At 37.4% G+C, this 17,720-nt stretch overlaps 2 protein-coding genes across 2 annotated transcripts in view; both read left to right on the top strand.

Annotated features, from left to right (window-relative positions):
- Positions 1-17,720, top strand: part of LOC135213163 (uncharacterized) — a gene marked incomplete at its 3' end in the record, with an annotated part of 298,865 nt that overhangs the window by 87,146 nt on the left and 193,999 nt on the right.
- Positions 1-17,720, top strand: part of LOC135213154 (uncharacterized) — a 309,126-nt gene that overhangs the window by 266,990 nt on the left and 24,416 nt on the right. The window contains 1 exon segment of the mRNA XM_064247098.1: positions 14,959-15,089. Coding sequence (XP_064103168.1) covers positions 14,959-15,089 — 131 coding nt within the window.

Genomic DNA, 17,720 nt, shown 5'->3' with positions numbered 1-17,720 from the left:
AGAGAGAGAGAGAGAGAGAGAGAGAGACGTGCACAAGAGCCACCGACGAGATCAGAATTAATAGAGCCGGACTTTTGTACCTTTAGAAAAAAAAAGTCGATTGCTTATAAACTTGGCGAATTCAGAGCTTTCGTGGAATCTTGAACAATGCTTGGGCCGGGGTTTCTGACAACAGACATGTAATCCTGTGGCGTATAAAGTTAAATAACAATTACGAAAGTTTCATTACTTGATTTCATAGAAAGTTCCTCTTCCCTGGACGAAAACTGACAGCTGGGGGCGAAACTTGACAACTGGGCCCAGCCAGTGTCAAGTTAGATTTATCATTCAGAATAGAAGTGTTTTCATAATTGGGGCTTTTCGTCAAAACGGTAACTGGTCTTTCAGTAAAAATGAATTCTGGTGCTTAAAAGGACTGTATTGTTCACTTGACTGCTTTGCAAAATGTCAAAGCAGTAAGATGTAGGGCTTTGAAACAAAGATATCCTCAAAAATTGTTATAAGAAATTTGTCATTATCCGGCCTATGGCTTGTGACATCAGTAAGATGTGTACAGATTTGAAACCAATGTATCTTTAAAAATTATATTTTTCAAGAAACTGGCCACTATCTGGCCCATAGGTTGTCAAAGTAGTGACATGTACCTCTGAGCCAAAGATATCTTTATGTTTAATGTTTTTAAAAAAAAAGGTTACCACCATCTGCACAATGGCGTCACTTTCCAGGTCACACAGGTGTTTACGTAACAGCCATAATTTTGTTGCGAATCGATCTTGTTTTTGTAAGGTCCCTCCTCTAAGAGTGTTTCCTTATCTGTTCCAAACACGTTCGTGACGTCACAATCCAAAGTTGCAAGTTCTGGCCCGTAATCTCTTGATAGAGGAAGCCCTTATAAGTCCTCGCCAACTTTTGCACGAATAACTGAATGTAACTTACTCATGCCTCGATACTTTTAGTTTTCTGTATAAAAAAACTATTTTGCTGGCTTTGTCCCTCCGTCTGCACTTTATTCTATCCGCCCTCAGATCTAAAAAAACTAAAGAGGGTTAGATGGCTGCAAATTCATATGTTGGTCATCCACCCTCCAATCATCATGCATACCAAATTACAACCCTCTAGCCTCAGTAATTTTTATTTGATCTAAGTTTAATGTTATTTATGGATCGTGCTATCTGGCAGCGCTTTCCGGAGGTGTGGGACACACCCTCACTCTACAGTATGTGGGAAGCAACTAAAGCAATACGTAACGGTAGTAGCTGTTTTATACAGGGTAAAGAAAACGATTGCGCAAAAGAAACTTGGGCACATTTTTCTCAACTCTTACGTCCTAATCTGAATGACGTCACGACAACGTCACGGTGACTTGGCGAATTTAAGAACTTGGAGAATTTTAATCACCATTAAACACAAAATTATGAATGTTATGTATGTGTGTATATATATATACATACATACATATATATATATATATATATATATATATATATATATATATATATATATATATATATACATGTATCTTGCGAGATAAATTGGTGTTTATTGCAGGCGATTTTTTTTCATTATTGCTTTCGTTTTGCGTTCATTAGGACCTTACTTTTTAATTCATTGGTATTTAAGTAATAATAATAATAATAATATAATAATAATAATAATAATAATAATAATAATAATGCAGAAGGAAGTGTAGGGGCACAAAAGACCAGCTCCTGATAGACAAAATAGTAATGAAGAACAGTATGAGAAGGAAAACCAACCTAAGCATGGCATAGATAGACTATAAGAAAGCCTTCGACATGGTACCACACACATGGCTAATAGAATGCCTGAAAATATATGGGGCTGAGGAAAACACCATCAGCTTCCTCAAAAATACAATGCGCAACTGGAATACAATCCTTACAAGCTCTGGAATAAGATTAGCAGAGGTTAATATCAGGAGAGGGATCTTCCATGGCGACTCACTGTCCCCACTACTCTTCGTAGTAGCCATGATTCCCATGACAAAAGTACTACAGAAGATGGATGCTGGGTACCAACTCAAGAAAAGAGGCAACAGAATCAACCATCTGATGTTCATGGACGATATCAAGCTTATGGTAAGAGCATCAAGGAAATAGATACCCTAATACAGACTGTAAGGATTGTATCTGGGGACATCAGGATGGAGTTTGGAATAGAAAAATGTGCCTTAGTTAACATACAAAAGGGCAAAGTAACAAGGACTGAAGGGATAAAACTACCAGATGGGAACAATATCAATCACATAGATGAGACGGGATACAAATACCTGGGAATAATGGAAGGAGGGGATATAAAACATCAAGAGATGAAGGACACGATTAGGAAAGAATATATGCAGAGACTCAAGGCGATACTCAAGTCAAAACTCAACGCCGGAAATATGATAAAAGCCATAAACACATGGGCAGTGCCAGTAATCAGATACAGCGCAGGAATAGTCGAATGGACGAAGGCAGAACTCCGCAGCATAGACCGAAAACGAGGAAACATATGACAATACACAAAGCACTACACCCAAGAGCAAATACGGACAGACTATACATAACACGAAAGGAAGGAGGGAGAGGACTACTAAGCATAGAGGACTGTGTCAACATCGAAAACAGAGCACTGGGGCAATATATGAAGACCAGTGAAGACGAGTGGCTCAAGAGTGCATGGGGAGAAGGACTGATAAAAGTAGACGAAGACCCAGAAATATACAGACAGGAGAAAGACAAGCAGAACAGAGGCATGGCATAACAAACCAACGCGCGGACATACATTAGACAGACTAAAGAACTAGCCAGCGATGACACGTGGCAATGGCTACTGAGGGAGAGCTCAAGAAGGAAACTGAAGGAATGATAACAGCGGCACAAGATCGGGCCCTAAGAACCAGATATGTCCAAAGAACGATAGATGGAAATAATATCTCTCCCATATGTAGGAAGTGCAATACGAAATATGAAACCATAAACCACATAGCAAGCGAATGTCCGGCACTTGCACAGAATCAGTCCAAAAAGAGGCATGATTCAGTAGCAAAAGCCCTCCACTGGAGCCTGTGCAAGAAACACCAGCTACCTTGTAGTAATAAGTGGTACGAACACCAACCTGAAGGAGTGATAGAAAACGATCAGGCAAAGATCCTCTGGGACTATGGTATCAGAACAGATAGGGTGATACGTGCAAATAGACCAAGCGTGACGTTGATTGACAAAATCAAGAAGAAAGTATCACTCATTGATGTCGCAATACCAGGGGACACCAGAGTTGAAGAGAAGGAAAAGGAAAAAATAGATAAGTATCAAAACCTGAAAATAGAAATAAGAAGGATATGGGATATGCCAGTGGAAATTGTACCCATAATCATAGGAACACTAGGCACGATCCCAAGATCCCTGAAAATGAATCTGGAAAAACTAGAGGCTGAAGTAGCTCCAGGACTCATGCAGAAGAGTGTGATCCTAGAAACGGCGCACATAGTAAGAAAAGTGATGGACTCCTAAGGAGGCAGGAGGCAACCCGGAACCCCACACTATAAATACCAACCAGTCGAATTAGAGGACTGTGATAGAGCAAAAATAAAGAAATAAATAAATAAATTTCCATAGGAATCTCTATACAGTTCGAATAACAATGATCAAAATAATAGCAAGTGACGTTTAGGGCAATAACTTTAACGAGGCGATAAAACTAATGGGTAACATTTCCTCCTTCTCTCGAGAGAGGAGGAGAATTGGCAAGAATTGCTATTCCACGCAGTTCCTTATTGGAAATATACCCGGCTGGTTTTCCATTAAATTTTATTAGCTTGCTCTGCAATTTTTTCAATCTTTCAAGACGTTTTAAAGACACACACATAGTGTTTGTTTATAAATATATACATTTTTCTTTTCTTGGCATATCATCTGAGTACATTTTAATCTGAGCTAACACGTACGAGTGAATCATAGCTTGTGGTGAATCATAGCTTGACTCCGTGCTAAAAAAAAAAAAAAATAAATAAAAAAGGTCATGTGTGCTATCAGATTATAGCTTCTTTTCGAATAAGATATTCATAGCATATCTGCTTAATCTTGGTTTCAGAAGCTTCAGTAAAAAGAAAAAAAAAGTCTCAAACGTGTCGGTTTCTCGTCTCAGACATATCACAAACGTGGGTAGGATTACCAGGAAACGTCGATGACTGGTGTCCAACTTGTTTGTGATGTGTGAGTGATAAGTCGGCGACAAGATTTTTTTTTTTTTTATTACCAGTAGCGAGGCAATTCTTAGCTTCTGTTTGCGTAATAAACCTGTTCGTCTTTGGATAGAAAAGGAACTTAATTAATGATAAATTACGCATTGGGAATGACGTCTGTGCCCATGAGTTACATCCTACCTTAATACTTTCAGTATTTAACAAAAATCTAATGCAAAGGTTTTTGCCTCATTTAAGCCTTTGAGGTCATTCCTTAGAGCATTTAAGAAAAAGCTATATAAACATTTAAACCTCTTTCACCTGAAGAACTACGTGACCGTAGTCACAGCAACTAGTGTGGATGTGATGAAGCTATTCTTGAGCAGTCTATTGTACTGTAATTCTAAGACTAAATTATCATTCTCTGTCTATCTCTTTCGCTTTCCTCAGTCTTTCTTTGTCTCTCTCTGTCTCTAATCCTAGGTTTCCCTTGGTCTCTCACGCCCGCTTTATCCTTGTGCAAGTACACCCCTGAGGAATAGAATTTTGCCTGAAGTCTGTTTGGTTGTTCATGTCAGATCTTTGTAAAACTAGACATCGGTCTAGGCCGATTTGAGCATTTAGGATGGTGGGCAATCTTGATAATGCTTTCCAAGATACTTTAGGTTGACCATTCTGTAAATAGTTAATTGCAATTTAGTAAATAATTCGTATGGGATATTGCTCGTGATTTTCCACCAATTTAGTGGTATTATTTATTGTTATAAATAGCAGGGCCCGTACCCGTACTTTCTCATTGAATGCTGGCTTACCAACCGAGCCTTGTCTTGCACAAACTCAGCATAGATTTACCCCTACGAAAATGGTGTCATTATCATCATTATTTAGTCTTTGCTTGCAAAGTCACAGCTTCAGCTGTTCAGATCCCACTAAGTGAAGAATGGTGTTATGATTTTTATCAATAAAATCATTGGAAACCACTAAAGCACATGACTAGACGCTCATAGGCCTAGCCTAAAAATTATCCTTCAAATGATAACGGAGCTAAAGTCAATTTTGATGAAGTTGGACAGCAGAAGAGAGGAATAGAATGAAGAGAAGGTCTGAAAAATTAAAAGGCAGAAAGCAATGCAGCTGGCTTCAGTACTATCTACAGTATGCCACGCAAAATATCATTTGAATCGGCAACTCCCTGCCAAGGGGAGGGAGATAAGTGGATTGACTACCTCAGCCTCAGGATTCATATTCGGGAAAGGGAATGAGTTTCCATTCGCGAGGTAACTCACTAATCGAAGACATAATACAACATGGCCCACGAAGGTGTGTGACCTTTGTAGCAGCTAGCTACAGCTGCAAAACGACCCACAAATACGAAATTAGTATTGTGGTCGGACAGAAGGCCGAGTCTCTCAATCCCCTCCATAATGGCACACACAACAAAAATATCTAGATGTGTTGATGTGAGGACATAATAGCCAGTTATTTTGTGTTTACAGCGAGTTTATTTCTGTATTTTATTAACCTTCAGATTCCATACAAAGGGCAAAGACGTTTTTACGTTACACGGTTACAGAAGAAATTTTTAACAACATAGGCCTAGCTCACTAGGTACTAATCTTCACGAACCAGGAAACTGGATATCGTAATTTGGCAAATATCTTATGAATCTTTAAAGATATTCTGTAATCCTAAGGCTGGAAGAGAGATGTGAGGATGACTGAGAACGCCGAGGACGAGATCCTCTCGTTTTTATGGTAATAGGACGAGGAGAGAGGAGGTTGATGATGATGATGATGATGACGTCATGATTTCATTATCCCGATGCTCATGTTTTAAGTTATGGAGCGTTGGTGATGTTGATGCGAAAGGGGGGTTTCTTTTTATGTAGTGGGTACACACACACACACACACATACGTATATATATATATATATATATATATATATATATATATATATTATATATATATATATATTGTTTGTGCGTTTATTTACTTAATTTTCTTAACTTTTCAAGAAGCAAGCAGAACCGATATAGGCCTATTGAAAGGATAAAGTAATCATAACGATATTGTATTTTCAGTGTGTGTGTGTGTTTGTATTTCAAGCTGCAACTGAAGAAAACCATTAACAGGAACTGCAGCAGAGAAGTTCAACTTGTAAGCGATCTGCGCAGTAGTACTAGTCTACAAGTGTCAAGTGGGCGAACGAGAAGAATTATGATATGAAGTTCCAAGAAAAACAGAAGAATCTGGGCGAGGAAGGGCTGAGGGGAGGTCTTTTTTATATAAGCGTTTAGTAAATATCTCTTGCTCCTTTTGTTGAGGAAGGAAGGGCACGCTCAAGCAGGAAACGTGTACGAAAAAACACCAATTAAAAAAAAAAAAAAAAAAAAAAAACTTGTGGGTAGGCGGCGAGGGTTCATCTTTACAAAAAAAAAAAAAAAAAATGCGTGTGCCTCTCCAACCGCCTTTTTTGGCATGAAAGAAAGCCACAAGTCACGGGATTTAAACCTTTTAAGACATCAAGCTCATATCTCTTGGATCATATTACCGCTCTTGACTCGAATCATTCAAAGCTTGGTTTCTCTGTCGTTGCAATTGGCTGTGGAATTCGCAGATGTTTTCTTTATTTTGTGTATCTTTCAAAGAAAATGCCACAGCAGTTCTTGCAATTCTCATTTCATAGTATCTGTCATCGATACAATGTCTTAATTCTCATTTCCTGTGAGGTTTTATACCAGTTTGGGCAGTTTTCAGAGAGAGGGTGACCAAGCATCACCAACTTAAGGAAGAAAGCTGATGGTTTACTAAAAAAAAAAAAAAAAAAAAAAAAAAAAAAAAAAAAAAAAAAGTAAATTTTCATCTTTTTGGACCTTTCTCATGTATTTGTCTTTATTCTTAAGCTCACAAAGCTTACAAACGTTCTCCTTTACGATTGTAAGCCTAAACTTCTGTAGCCTACACGAGAACAGCAACAGGATCCATGTAGACAACTAATGTGAGGAAACAAAAAAATTGCAGAAAAGTTTATTGTAGTTACTGATGAACAATGAAATATGAGAGAGGCTGTAGGACTGATTAGATGTGTGCACTTCCTTGGTGCAAAGTATTAGACAAATAAATGATTTTCGTGTGCTGCTTTCTTTCACTGAATCGTTTATGCCCACGAAATGTCACGAAAGTATTTGGCACTCTGTCGTTCTCTTTTACATATTTCCCGTGGCTTCGGCTGATTATGAACTCTCTCTCTCTCCACCAACGTTTAAACCAGCATACAGTACTACTTTTAGCCGTTGAAAATGTGCTTGGTGTAATATATATATGTTATATATATTATTATTATATATAATATATATATATTAGTATATGTATATGTGTGTGTATATATATATATATATATATATATATATATATATCATATATATACACATATATATATATAGTATATATATATATATATATATATATATTATATATACTATATATATATATATATATATATATTCTGTTGCGAAGCGAGTGCAGCAAATATAGCGAACACCACACTCCTATAGATACCGTTATCGGATGAGTCGAGATGTTTGGAAAATGGAACCACAACCGTCGTCCTCTCTTTCTCATCAGTAGCTGCTCGGGTGCATGAGTTGACGACAGAGCAATTATTTCTCCGTTTTAATTCCAGTTGTTCGGCTCTTGGTACGAAATTTGCACCATTTTATATGGAGCAAAAATAGGAAATGAAGTTGCGTTTTTGTTTTGGGTAGGTGTGCTAGAACTTTTAGACAATTCATGGTTAATTTTGCGCCATCCCTGTTTTAATATTTTCGTTTTACGCCATTTTTTCATCAGCGATGTGTAACACAGAATTGTATGTAACTGAATAACGCTTGGACTTTCTTCATAATGCTTGAAAATGGCCATCACGTACGTAAGACGTCTCGGGATAACCATCAGTACAGTATTCGGTAAGGTGACTGCATCGTGTGGCAAGGTCTCACACCACCAGTTTATAGTTTCCGACGAACAAATTTAATTATGTAGTTGTATTAAGAATAATGTAGTCGTCCTTGAGTTCTATTCTAGCTGTTTATGTTCCAAGATCCTCATTTTAACGGTATTATTGAATTACACGAGATTATATAGCGTGGAAAGACGAGCAAATGGCTTCTCTTGGTGTGGTTAGGCAACGCTTGCTTTTGTATCGCGTATTTTTTTTTTTTTTTTTTTATCCTGCCCACGAAGGGAATAGCCACAAGAAGCTGCTGATACAGACTGAACTGACGATAGCATTTCTTTGTTTTATTTGTTTTTCCTTTTATTATCATCGTTATAATTGCTCGAGGTATTTAAGCTGAACTTTGGAAATTATGAGAACGAACATGACAAACGTTCCCCATTGAATATGCGTCAACATGGGTCGAGTTGCAAAGTTGAAAATTATTCTTGTTCCTTTAATTCGCATCATTATAATTGCTTGGGATATTTAAGTTGATCTTGTGGAAATTACGACTAAGAAAATGACAAACTTTCCTCACTGAGTATACGTAAACATACGTTTTGCCCCGACGTTTAAGAAAGAAAAAAAAACTCAGAAAATCGGTAATTAACGAAATTGATTTTCACATTAACGAAGGACATGCCTCATGCTATACAAGAAGCTGTTGCCAAGTGCACGTGGTTTTTGAGAAGGGGGTGGTTGGGGGCGTTTCTTGGTAGATCTAGATGCTGTGTCCGTGATAGGGTGAGTGAACGAGTAGTTTGAGAGAGAGAGAAAGAAAGAGAAGGGGGGGGGGGAGCCGTGTGTGTACGTGTGTGTTGGCAAGCGAGTGACTATCGCATAATAGAGAAGACAGTGTGGCTTCGGCTCTTGCACTACGAACATCGAACATTTGACAACGCCTGCCCGCTTTTCTGCCTGTCAAACTTCGATCGAAACACCTGTCGATTTGTGATTTGACTGACCGATTGACATCTGTCAAAAGCCCTGCTACCGCTGCCCCTCTTACGAGAAAGCTTAAACGGGTGCTGCTGCTTGTATTGCTGTTGATAAAAGGCGTCTTTGATTGCTTTTGAAAAATTCGAAAATCTTTTGGGGCACTTGCTGTCCTGAATTCCCCCTGAGGAACTCCACTCCGCCTTGTGAAAGGGACGACACCACCTGCCTAGTACCCCCCTACCAATACGGGGAGGAAGGAGAGGTACTCCTACAGAAACCGGCTCCTACTGTCTAGGTATACCTCATTGTTTATCCTGCACAGGACATCTCATCCCATTGTAGCCTGCTAGTTAGCTAGCAGGTCCTCCCCATCAAGGTCAACTGCTAACCCGATGGAGATCACCTTGTTGACGTTCCTGCAGGTCGGTGTTCTGGGAGTGGTGGTCGGTAGCGTGAAGGTGTGCCTCTTAGTGTGCTCGCTGGTGAGCTGTGGGACGTCATGGATGGTCCAGACAGCCCACCTTTTGCAGGGTATCCTCACGTCCCCATTATCTGTACTCCAGACGTGGCGCCGGATGATAAGGAGCACAATGGCCTGGCATCCGACAATCCTTTTCCCTTCCCTGACGGCATCCCGTCGCCTTACAGGCCGAGCAGCCCTTGTGGAAGCGTCAGGTCCTTTGGCGGCGGGGACAAGGATTCCCACTCGGTGAAGGGGCGGCGGGGCAGCCAGATTCTGCATAATCTACTGCATCCCCTCGATTACTACCACCACCACCAGCAGAAGAGGCGCAGTCGTGCAAATTCCATCTCTAGCGACCACGGTAGTGACGTGAACTTAGACCACGAAAAGTCTCCCCCAGTGCGAATCCCTTCGCCTCTCATTAGGGTGCCATCCCCGAGGCGCTTCTCCCTGTCCCTCAAATCTGGTCGGTCAAAGACGCCAGATCCTCCGAGGAAGCCCAAAAAGGAAAAGTCTTCGTCCCGTCCTGTCACTTCGGAGCCATGGCCAGTTTACCAGCCTGCGGCACGCCCGAGGGCCAGACAGAACTTTTTGTGCGTTCCCGACGGTGGATCTGGAATGCCTTCCCCTCTGAGGTATGGGGGCAGTGGACATAATGTTAATAGTGTACAGAGTAATTCTCGAAGGTATAGTGTCACAGATAGTACTTCTAGCAGTAGCTGTAGTGAGAGTAGTTACAGTGACAGTGACGATGAAAACCAGAGCCCCAGAGAATGGGCCTCTGGTGCCAATAAGGAAAACGAAGATGAGAACCGAAATTATTCCGCCGACAGTGGGACCGCGAGACCCCCGAACATCCGCATTTCCAGGCCAAAGCCGAGTCTCAAACTCAAAATCCCCATTCAGGAAACTAAGAGCCTGTCTCCCTCTCTCTCTCCGAACCATTTGCATTCTCCTTATGACCACCTTTTGAGACGAAGATCTCTTTCTAGGTCACCCCACAGGCCTCTTGTTGATTCTCCGTTGGTGCGAAATGCGTCTCCTGGGCCCGCGCTGAAAAATTTTGGACACAGTGAACACTTGAGTGCATTTTCTCAATACAGCAGGAGTCCAGGGGACAATACGCACCACATTTCAAAGGGTAATTTTGTAACAAACATAGAGATCTCTGGGCCGTCGTCGAAGACGTCCATAAACGTTGGGGAAGGGGAGGGATATTCCAGAGGCCTTTTGAGTCCGACTAGGAAACCGATGGATGATGATGACAACATCAGCTGGGAAAGCTTTTGGGCGGACGACCCGGATGGGAATGCCCACGGCAGTTTTAGGCGGGGTTCCAGGAAGGGTTCTCTTGATAAGGAATCCTCTGTCGAGAAACTCTACAGCATCTATGATCAGATTATTAAGGAAGGTTAGTATTGGACAAGAACAACTCATGAAATGGACGAAGTGTAGGTATATGATTTTTTTTTCTTTTGTCCCCCTCTATACAGTATACGTATATTACTACTATTAGAATTTCTTTATTCAGCAAAATTCATCCCAAATACTTCAGCTATACTCTTGGTAGATATCAAAAGGGAAATGTTTCATTAAATAAATTAAGTGTATGTAAGTTTTCTAAAGAACCATGATACAATAATGTAATTATTTTTTATCCCAGAAAAATCATGAACTTTTAGGGATTGCAATGTAGAGATAAACAAGGAATTGTTATATAAAAAAACATAAATTATTGGAGAAAGTATTTGTGAACGTGTCAGGAAATTGCTTTATGCCATGTTAAGGGTTATATCTAGTCAAGGCTAGGCTAATTGCACATCACTTTATTATAATCATTGCCAATTGTAAGAAAATACCAGTAAAGAAATTGTCATAATCTTGAAACGGAAATAAAGTGTCATTTAGAAGATGTGTAATCTGGCAAATGTAACTGTATAAGTGTACAACTGCTACTTATAAATATATATATTATTGACAGATTACTACTTATACGTAGTTAGAGAGAGTAAAATTTAAAGAAAAATAAGTGAGATATGTACCTGAATATGGCGCAGTAGTATATTAAACTAGAAAAAATAAAATTTTACAATATTTTTTTAGATTTTTCTGTGTGGGGGTTACAAAAAATATAACCAGTCCCTTTGAGTCCCTTTGGCCTTCAGTCGGAAAAAAAAGAGTATTTTTGATTTGTACACAATGATGTGTGTGCGTCACACAGCAAAGAAACCTTTTAAGCGGCAGGCTCTTTGCATAATCTTCGGAAGGAAATGCGGTACAAAATGTAAGAGGAAAACAAGTGTGGTCAAAGAGGGAGGCTATTTTGAACTTGATGTTTCAATTTGTCAAAGGTACAGTTTCTACTTGATACTGTACTACGTACACATTACTCTTGATTGAAATATCTGAAAGTTAGCTAGTACCAGATTACAGGATAGAGAATCCTTTTTGACTCATAAAACACCAAGCTTTATCAGGAGTAAGTTGTTTTAGTAATTGCATATATGAAAACTATAAGGCATCAGTGGTTAATGATGATTAGCAAAGTATATTATTTCCTAGTATAGTATCATTATTACCACTGATCTATAAATTAATTATTTCTGCTCTTAAATCATTCAAGTTTGGGTGATATATTAGGACCTAGTTATGAGATGGAAAGGTATAATTTATTGTTGATATAGTGATCAGTAACAAATTATACCTTTCCATGAGAAAGACACATATTTTTAAAAATTACTGCTGTTAACCATATCACAAAGAAATGGATATAGTACAGATTACAAAGTTTTGTTTACGCAAGTAGAATTTTACCACTCATAAGAGTACTGTACTGACATTATTGCATTAGTTATATTCTGATACTTGTGAAAATATTGCTACTCTACCTTGTTTTATTTTGTTTTAAAGAATTATGAACACAAAATAAATACAAGTTGGGACTAAATATAGACATGTGAACATAGTGGGGGCTCCACTGTAATGATGGACTAAGTTTGTAGCTTCTGTACTGCATTTTACAGTAGTGAAGGCTTTTCCAGGATTAGGTTTTGTCTATACGTAGTCTAAAGATTGCATGATGCTTCCCTGATAGTTTTATCACTGGTGGTGTGATAGATAGCCTTTTGCATACTGGGTACAAAGTAGGGATGAACAAATCTCTCATCAGATAGCATTCAAAATGCCATCCCCAAATCCTATGGCATTCACTCGTTCGTACTTGAACTTAGCCAAATGAAATGTACCTCATCTTAGTAAGAGTTTCAGATCTTAACTTTCATGAGTACGAAAGACCCTGTAGTATAGCCTACGTTGAACATTCGAGATATCCCACGGCCAAAAGTAATTTTTATGTACAGTAACTTATAGTCTAATCTGTAAATTGTACATTAACAGATATTTTTGTAAAAAGCATCAACTTAACAAAGATATAGCTTAGCACACCATATCATAAGGTGCTGTTAGCTGATGAGTACGATTCCTAGACTGAGAATCTCCCATGAGATGAAAAATGGGAGTTTGCACTTATCACTAACCAAGAAAGTCATAAATTTCCTGTTAAATAAATCAGGTTGACGCCAGAGTCAATGTTTAGGAGTTAGATATGGTTAATAAGAAAAATATGAAGCCAGTAGCATATAGGCCTACATATCTTGGTTCTTAGTTGATCCAGAAATTGTGTTCATCTTCCTTATTTCTAGGTATTTAAAGTCAATTGTAAATCCACTTTTCCAAGGTAAATATGTAGTGGTTAATAGATTATTTGTATATTAATTTCCTATCATCAGCTGTCACTTCCTACAAAATCCTGTCTCATTATTTTTTTTTTTTTATTCATTACCACCAAACTACAAAGTTCCTTTCCTGCTTTGATGTGTCCATGGTTCCTGTAACCTGGTTTTATTTGAGAAGCAGGTCAGTTGCTTCCATTATACTTAGGTTAATATGCACAAGCCTATCTTTCCTTCCTTGTCGTAATCTGTCTTCCCATTTATCTCACTGTTCAGTTACTTAAATGATAATGAAAATATTTTGATAATATTTTGCAGAGGTCATGCATAACTTCTTAGATGAGTTCTAGAATGGCCCAGGTTTGAAAGTGTTTTTTTTTTTTTTTTTTAAGTCTTGGCTCCATTGCTCAGCAGGAATTTTGTCACAATACATTTTCTTCAAATAGGAAAACTTTACTCTCTTATGGTATATAGCTTTTGTTTTCTGAGACCTCATAGTTGTCTGCAATCTTTTTTTGCACCGTAAGGTTATTTAAAAATACACCCCACAAAAGTTTGTATTTCACAGTGATACTAAAAGTGCAATTGAAGTACTAGTTAGAAATAACCATCCTAAAAATTATTGTATAACTTTCCTAAACATTCCACTGAGCTAGATTCCTGCATTTGCAGGCATCAAGGAAATGTAGATACTATATATAAAGCAGCTTAGTCTGCAGATAGTATGAATAGATCTTTCCCAAAAAAATTCTATAAATAACTTGACAGAGAAGATATATTTTGAGGCAGTGGCACACATAATTTTTTGTTTCTTTAAAATTTTTGATTTCTGAAATATTTATTGACTTACAATGACAGTCACATTCCCAAGAGGCTATATTTAGGTAATTTGAATACTTCCTTACCTGTCGAGGATTTGTAAGCCACCATATACAAAATTATTAAATATACTAACTTGTGACTAAGCAAAGTAATAAGCATTTTAGCATGAGTTAGCTTAAACTTTTTTGTAGATCTAAGTACAGTATTAAGTTTGAAGTTCTTCCCAAGAGAGAAAGAGTATTCGTTTGTAGTACTATGTGTACTATGCACATTATTGGTTAAGCAGTATATGTTTTACATTTAATGTTCATGAGAAGGTAAGGTATAGTGTAAAACCAGTTTGATAAAGAAACTTTGGTTTTGAGTACAGTAGTATAAGTTTCAAAACATAAAGCGTTCAAAATGTAATTTTCTAAGTCTTTGTCAAGCTGGGTTCACTTAAGTTATGTAAGTAGCAAGCCTGCTAGGAATTTGTCTTTGTCAATGACTGTCTTTGTGTATATTATATGTTATTTACTCTTCAACAATGAAATTTGACATTGTACATATATACGTACATATTCTCTAGTCACCATTGGTTGATCAATTCCATTACATTATTTTTTGTAGCTGTCATTCCTATGTTTTTAGGCCAATGAAATATGTACTGATAAATATCATGGATTATAAAAGTTATGCCAGATTAATTCTTAGATTGCCAGATTATTCATTCAATTATTTATACTATTGTTAATTTTTAGTGGTGTTCCATTAAAAAAATGTCAAAGTTTGTAATTCATTTACAGTGGGACAACTCCTAAATTGACTCAACATTTTGCAGGTCAGATGCGCAGGCACTCTGGGGATGTTGACAGAAGACGACATGGCAGTGGTTCCTCACATCACAATGTATATGTACGTGGAGAGATGGACCCCAACCAAGCGGCTATACTTTTCCGAGATTCTCGAGGGGTAGGTGCAGAGTGTTTGAGTTTTATGTGCATGAATATACTGTAGTGGGTTTGATTCTGAGGTTACTCCAGGTACATAACTGAAGAATGGCAGACTTTGATTTCATGGTATAAACTTCAGCCAAGCTAGGGAGTTTATTCTGAGATATGAAAATGTAAGACAAGGTTTTTCCACTGATTTCTGTAAGTTATTTTTTTCTCCCAGTCATATACTCATTTAATTGAAAGTATGATTTTATGTTATTAAATGTTCCTCACCTACAAGTTTCATCTGTTTACTTCAGATTCCTATTTGCTTTGTAGAAATTAAGGATGAGGAAAAGAGTAATCTGGAAATAGATATTGTGCTTAAAATTCCTGTGTGTAAGATTAGATATGATTTTATGTTATTAAATGTTCCTCACCTACAAGTTTCATCTGTTTACTTCAGATTCCTATTTGCTTTGTAGAAATTAATGATGAGGACAAGAGTAATCTGAATAGATATTGTAGCTTAAAATATCCTGTGTGTAAGATTAGATATGATGATATGGTGAACAAAGTAAAATGTTTAATTTTGAAATATGGAGATGTAACGTGTATTCCGCCAATATCTTTATTGCAACTAGTAGTATGATGGTGAACGTAACTTTTGAAATTTCTTTTGTAAAGGCTCATGTATTTCTTATCCATGCTAATTCCAGGGAATTATTGTATGGAATGTTTTGTAGACTTGACTCAGGTATGTGGTGATTAAGTTGCGCAATTCTGTACGGAATAGATAACTTTTTTATTTTTCTTTAAGTGTTGATAATAGTCAATTGAGAAAAGTTAGTGTCACTGGAAAGGAAGAATAATGTGCATCTAGGAACTAGAAAATAGCCAAACTTTCAAAGATGATTTGGACATGTGATGAAAAGGGAAGACCTTTATCAGGTTATTTGTACTGTACTTGCAAAAGTTGCAAGATGAAGACCATTACATTCAGAAGCTTGAAGTATCCTTGAGAAATTGTGTAGAACATAGTTCGGGCTGAATTTGCAAAAGTTTCAGGAAAGTGGAAAGGACTCCTTTAGCATTTAATCCTTACAAGGAGGGACCAGACATGAAATCTTAATGATGTGGAGATTAAGCAAGGTTGGGCATTGGTCAAGTGTTAGCTTCATGCTTTAAACATGACTGAATAACATGGAAAGACTGGAAATAAAGTTGACCCCCGGTATTTGTGGGGGGAGATGCGCACCACAACCCCCCACAAATAGCTAAAATGTTCGGGTACCTGACACCCTCCTAAAAACTTATGACTGCCATTTTTGCTAGTTCAAACACCAAAAAAAAAAAAAACCCTCTAAATGCTTATACCTGAGTATTTTAATAGTTTAATCTAAAAAAAAATTTATTTAGTCTCAAAATTCTGAAAATACAGTAAATAGTGAATATTTCTCTATGAAAAATACCACAAACTGGTGATTTTCTGTGAATAATGTGCATACGTATACGTTCTATAGAAAAATCTGTGTAGTATAGGTGAAGCTGCGAATCGAGCCATGAATAGGCGGTGATCCACTGGAACCAGGTTGTATTTTTTTTTTATAGTTTTCAGGACTTTTTGCTTATGTGAAATGTGTGTTTGATTATGGTATTCAATGCTTTTTGTGTTAGGCTTCCTATGTACAGTTTAAATCATGCATGAAAACTTGAAACAATAGATAAGCCAAAGAAATGAACCAAAAGATTATGGAAACCATAATTAGCCAAAACAACAAAAATATTCACGGAGTGTTTAATGCAATCAAGGCTGCTCTGCAAAGGAAGTGCTGAATGTTGCATTGAAGATGAAGACAGTGGCTAAACAAGGATATATGAACAAATTTAAATTATCAATTTAAACTAGGTAGAAGAACTTAACACAGATGGAGGAAAACAAGAATGAACTAAACCAAGTGAGAGAAACCAGATAAAACTAGCTTATTGGAGGATCCGGGAGCTCCACAGAACAAGGAATAACTAGAACAGAAGCATATAAATAAAATCAGCAGCTGCGCAACAAGGTGAACAAGAAAGGTTGTGTGCAGTTGTGTTATACGATGCAAGAGCATTAAAATATTGCCTGCAGTGTTGTACTCATCTATTTATTTATTCTTAGAGGTCTCCAAAGTGAACTGAGCAACAAAAATAAATATACTACCAAAAAAACAAGGTGAACTGAGCAATGAAAATATATACTACCAGAAATATACATCCAAAAAATAAAGCATGAAACTGTGGGGTGGGTAAGCAGAAGTGAAAGGAAGTTGAAACTAACATAGAATATTAATGGAAATTAAATTTATTTTTAAGTACTTTGCAATGCAGCCGGGTACTAATGAACACCTCTTCTCTCTCAGGGCCATTTGGAAACTCATTATTTTCATAAAGGTTCTACACATGTAATCACTTTTTATGTACTGTACCATTACTCTTAAGTAATACTGTTTTATACTGACAGTAATGTAGATAACTTAACATTGATGATAGAGAATGATATTGTATTCATTAGTTAGGTAGCATAATTTGTTTTTTAAATTCCAGATTTTTAAATTACTTTAGTAAAGGACATTATGTAATAAATAGAAGATTCCTCTTATTATGTAATAAATAGGAGATTCCTCTG

Source organism: Macrobrachium nipponense, chromosome 42, assembly GCF_015104395.2.
Source record: "Macrobrachium nipponense isolate FS-2020 chromosome 42, ASM1510439v2, whole genome shotgun sequence".
In the NCBI taxonomy this organism is placed as follows: domain Eukaryota; kingdom Metazoa; phylum Arthropoda; class Malacostraca; order Decapoda; family Palaemonidae; genus Macrobrachium; species Macrobrachium nipponense.
The sequence above is the reverse complement of the archived record's forward strand: the minus strand, read 5'-3'. Positions and strand labels throughout refer to the sequence as shown.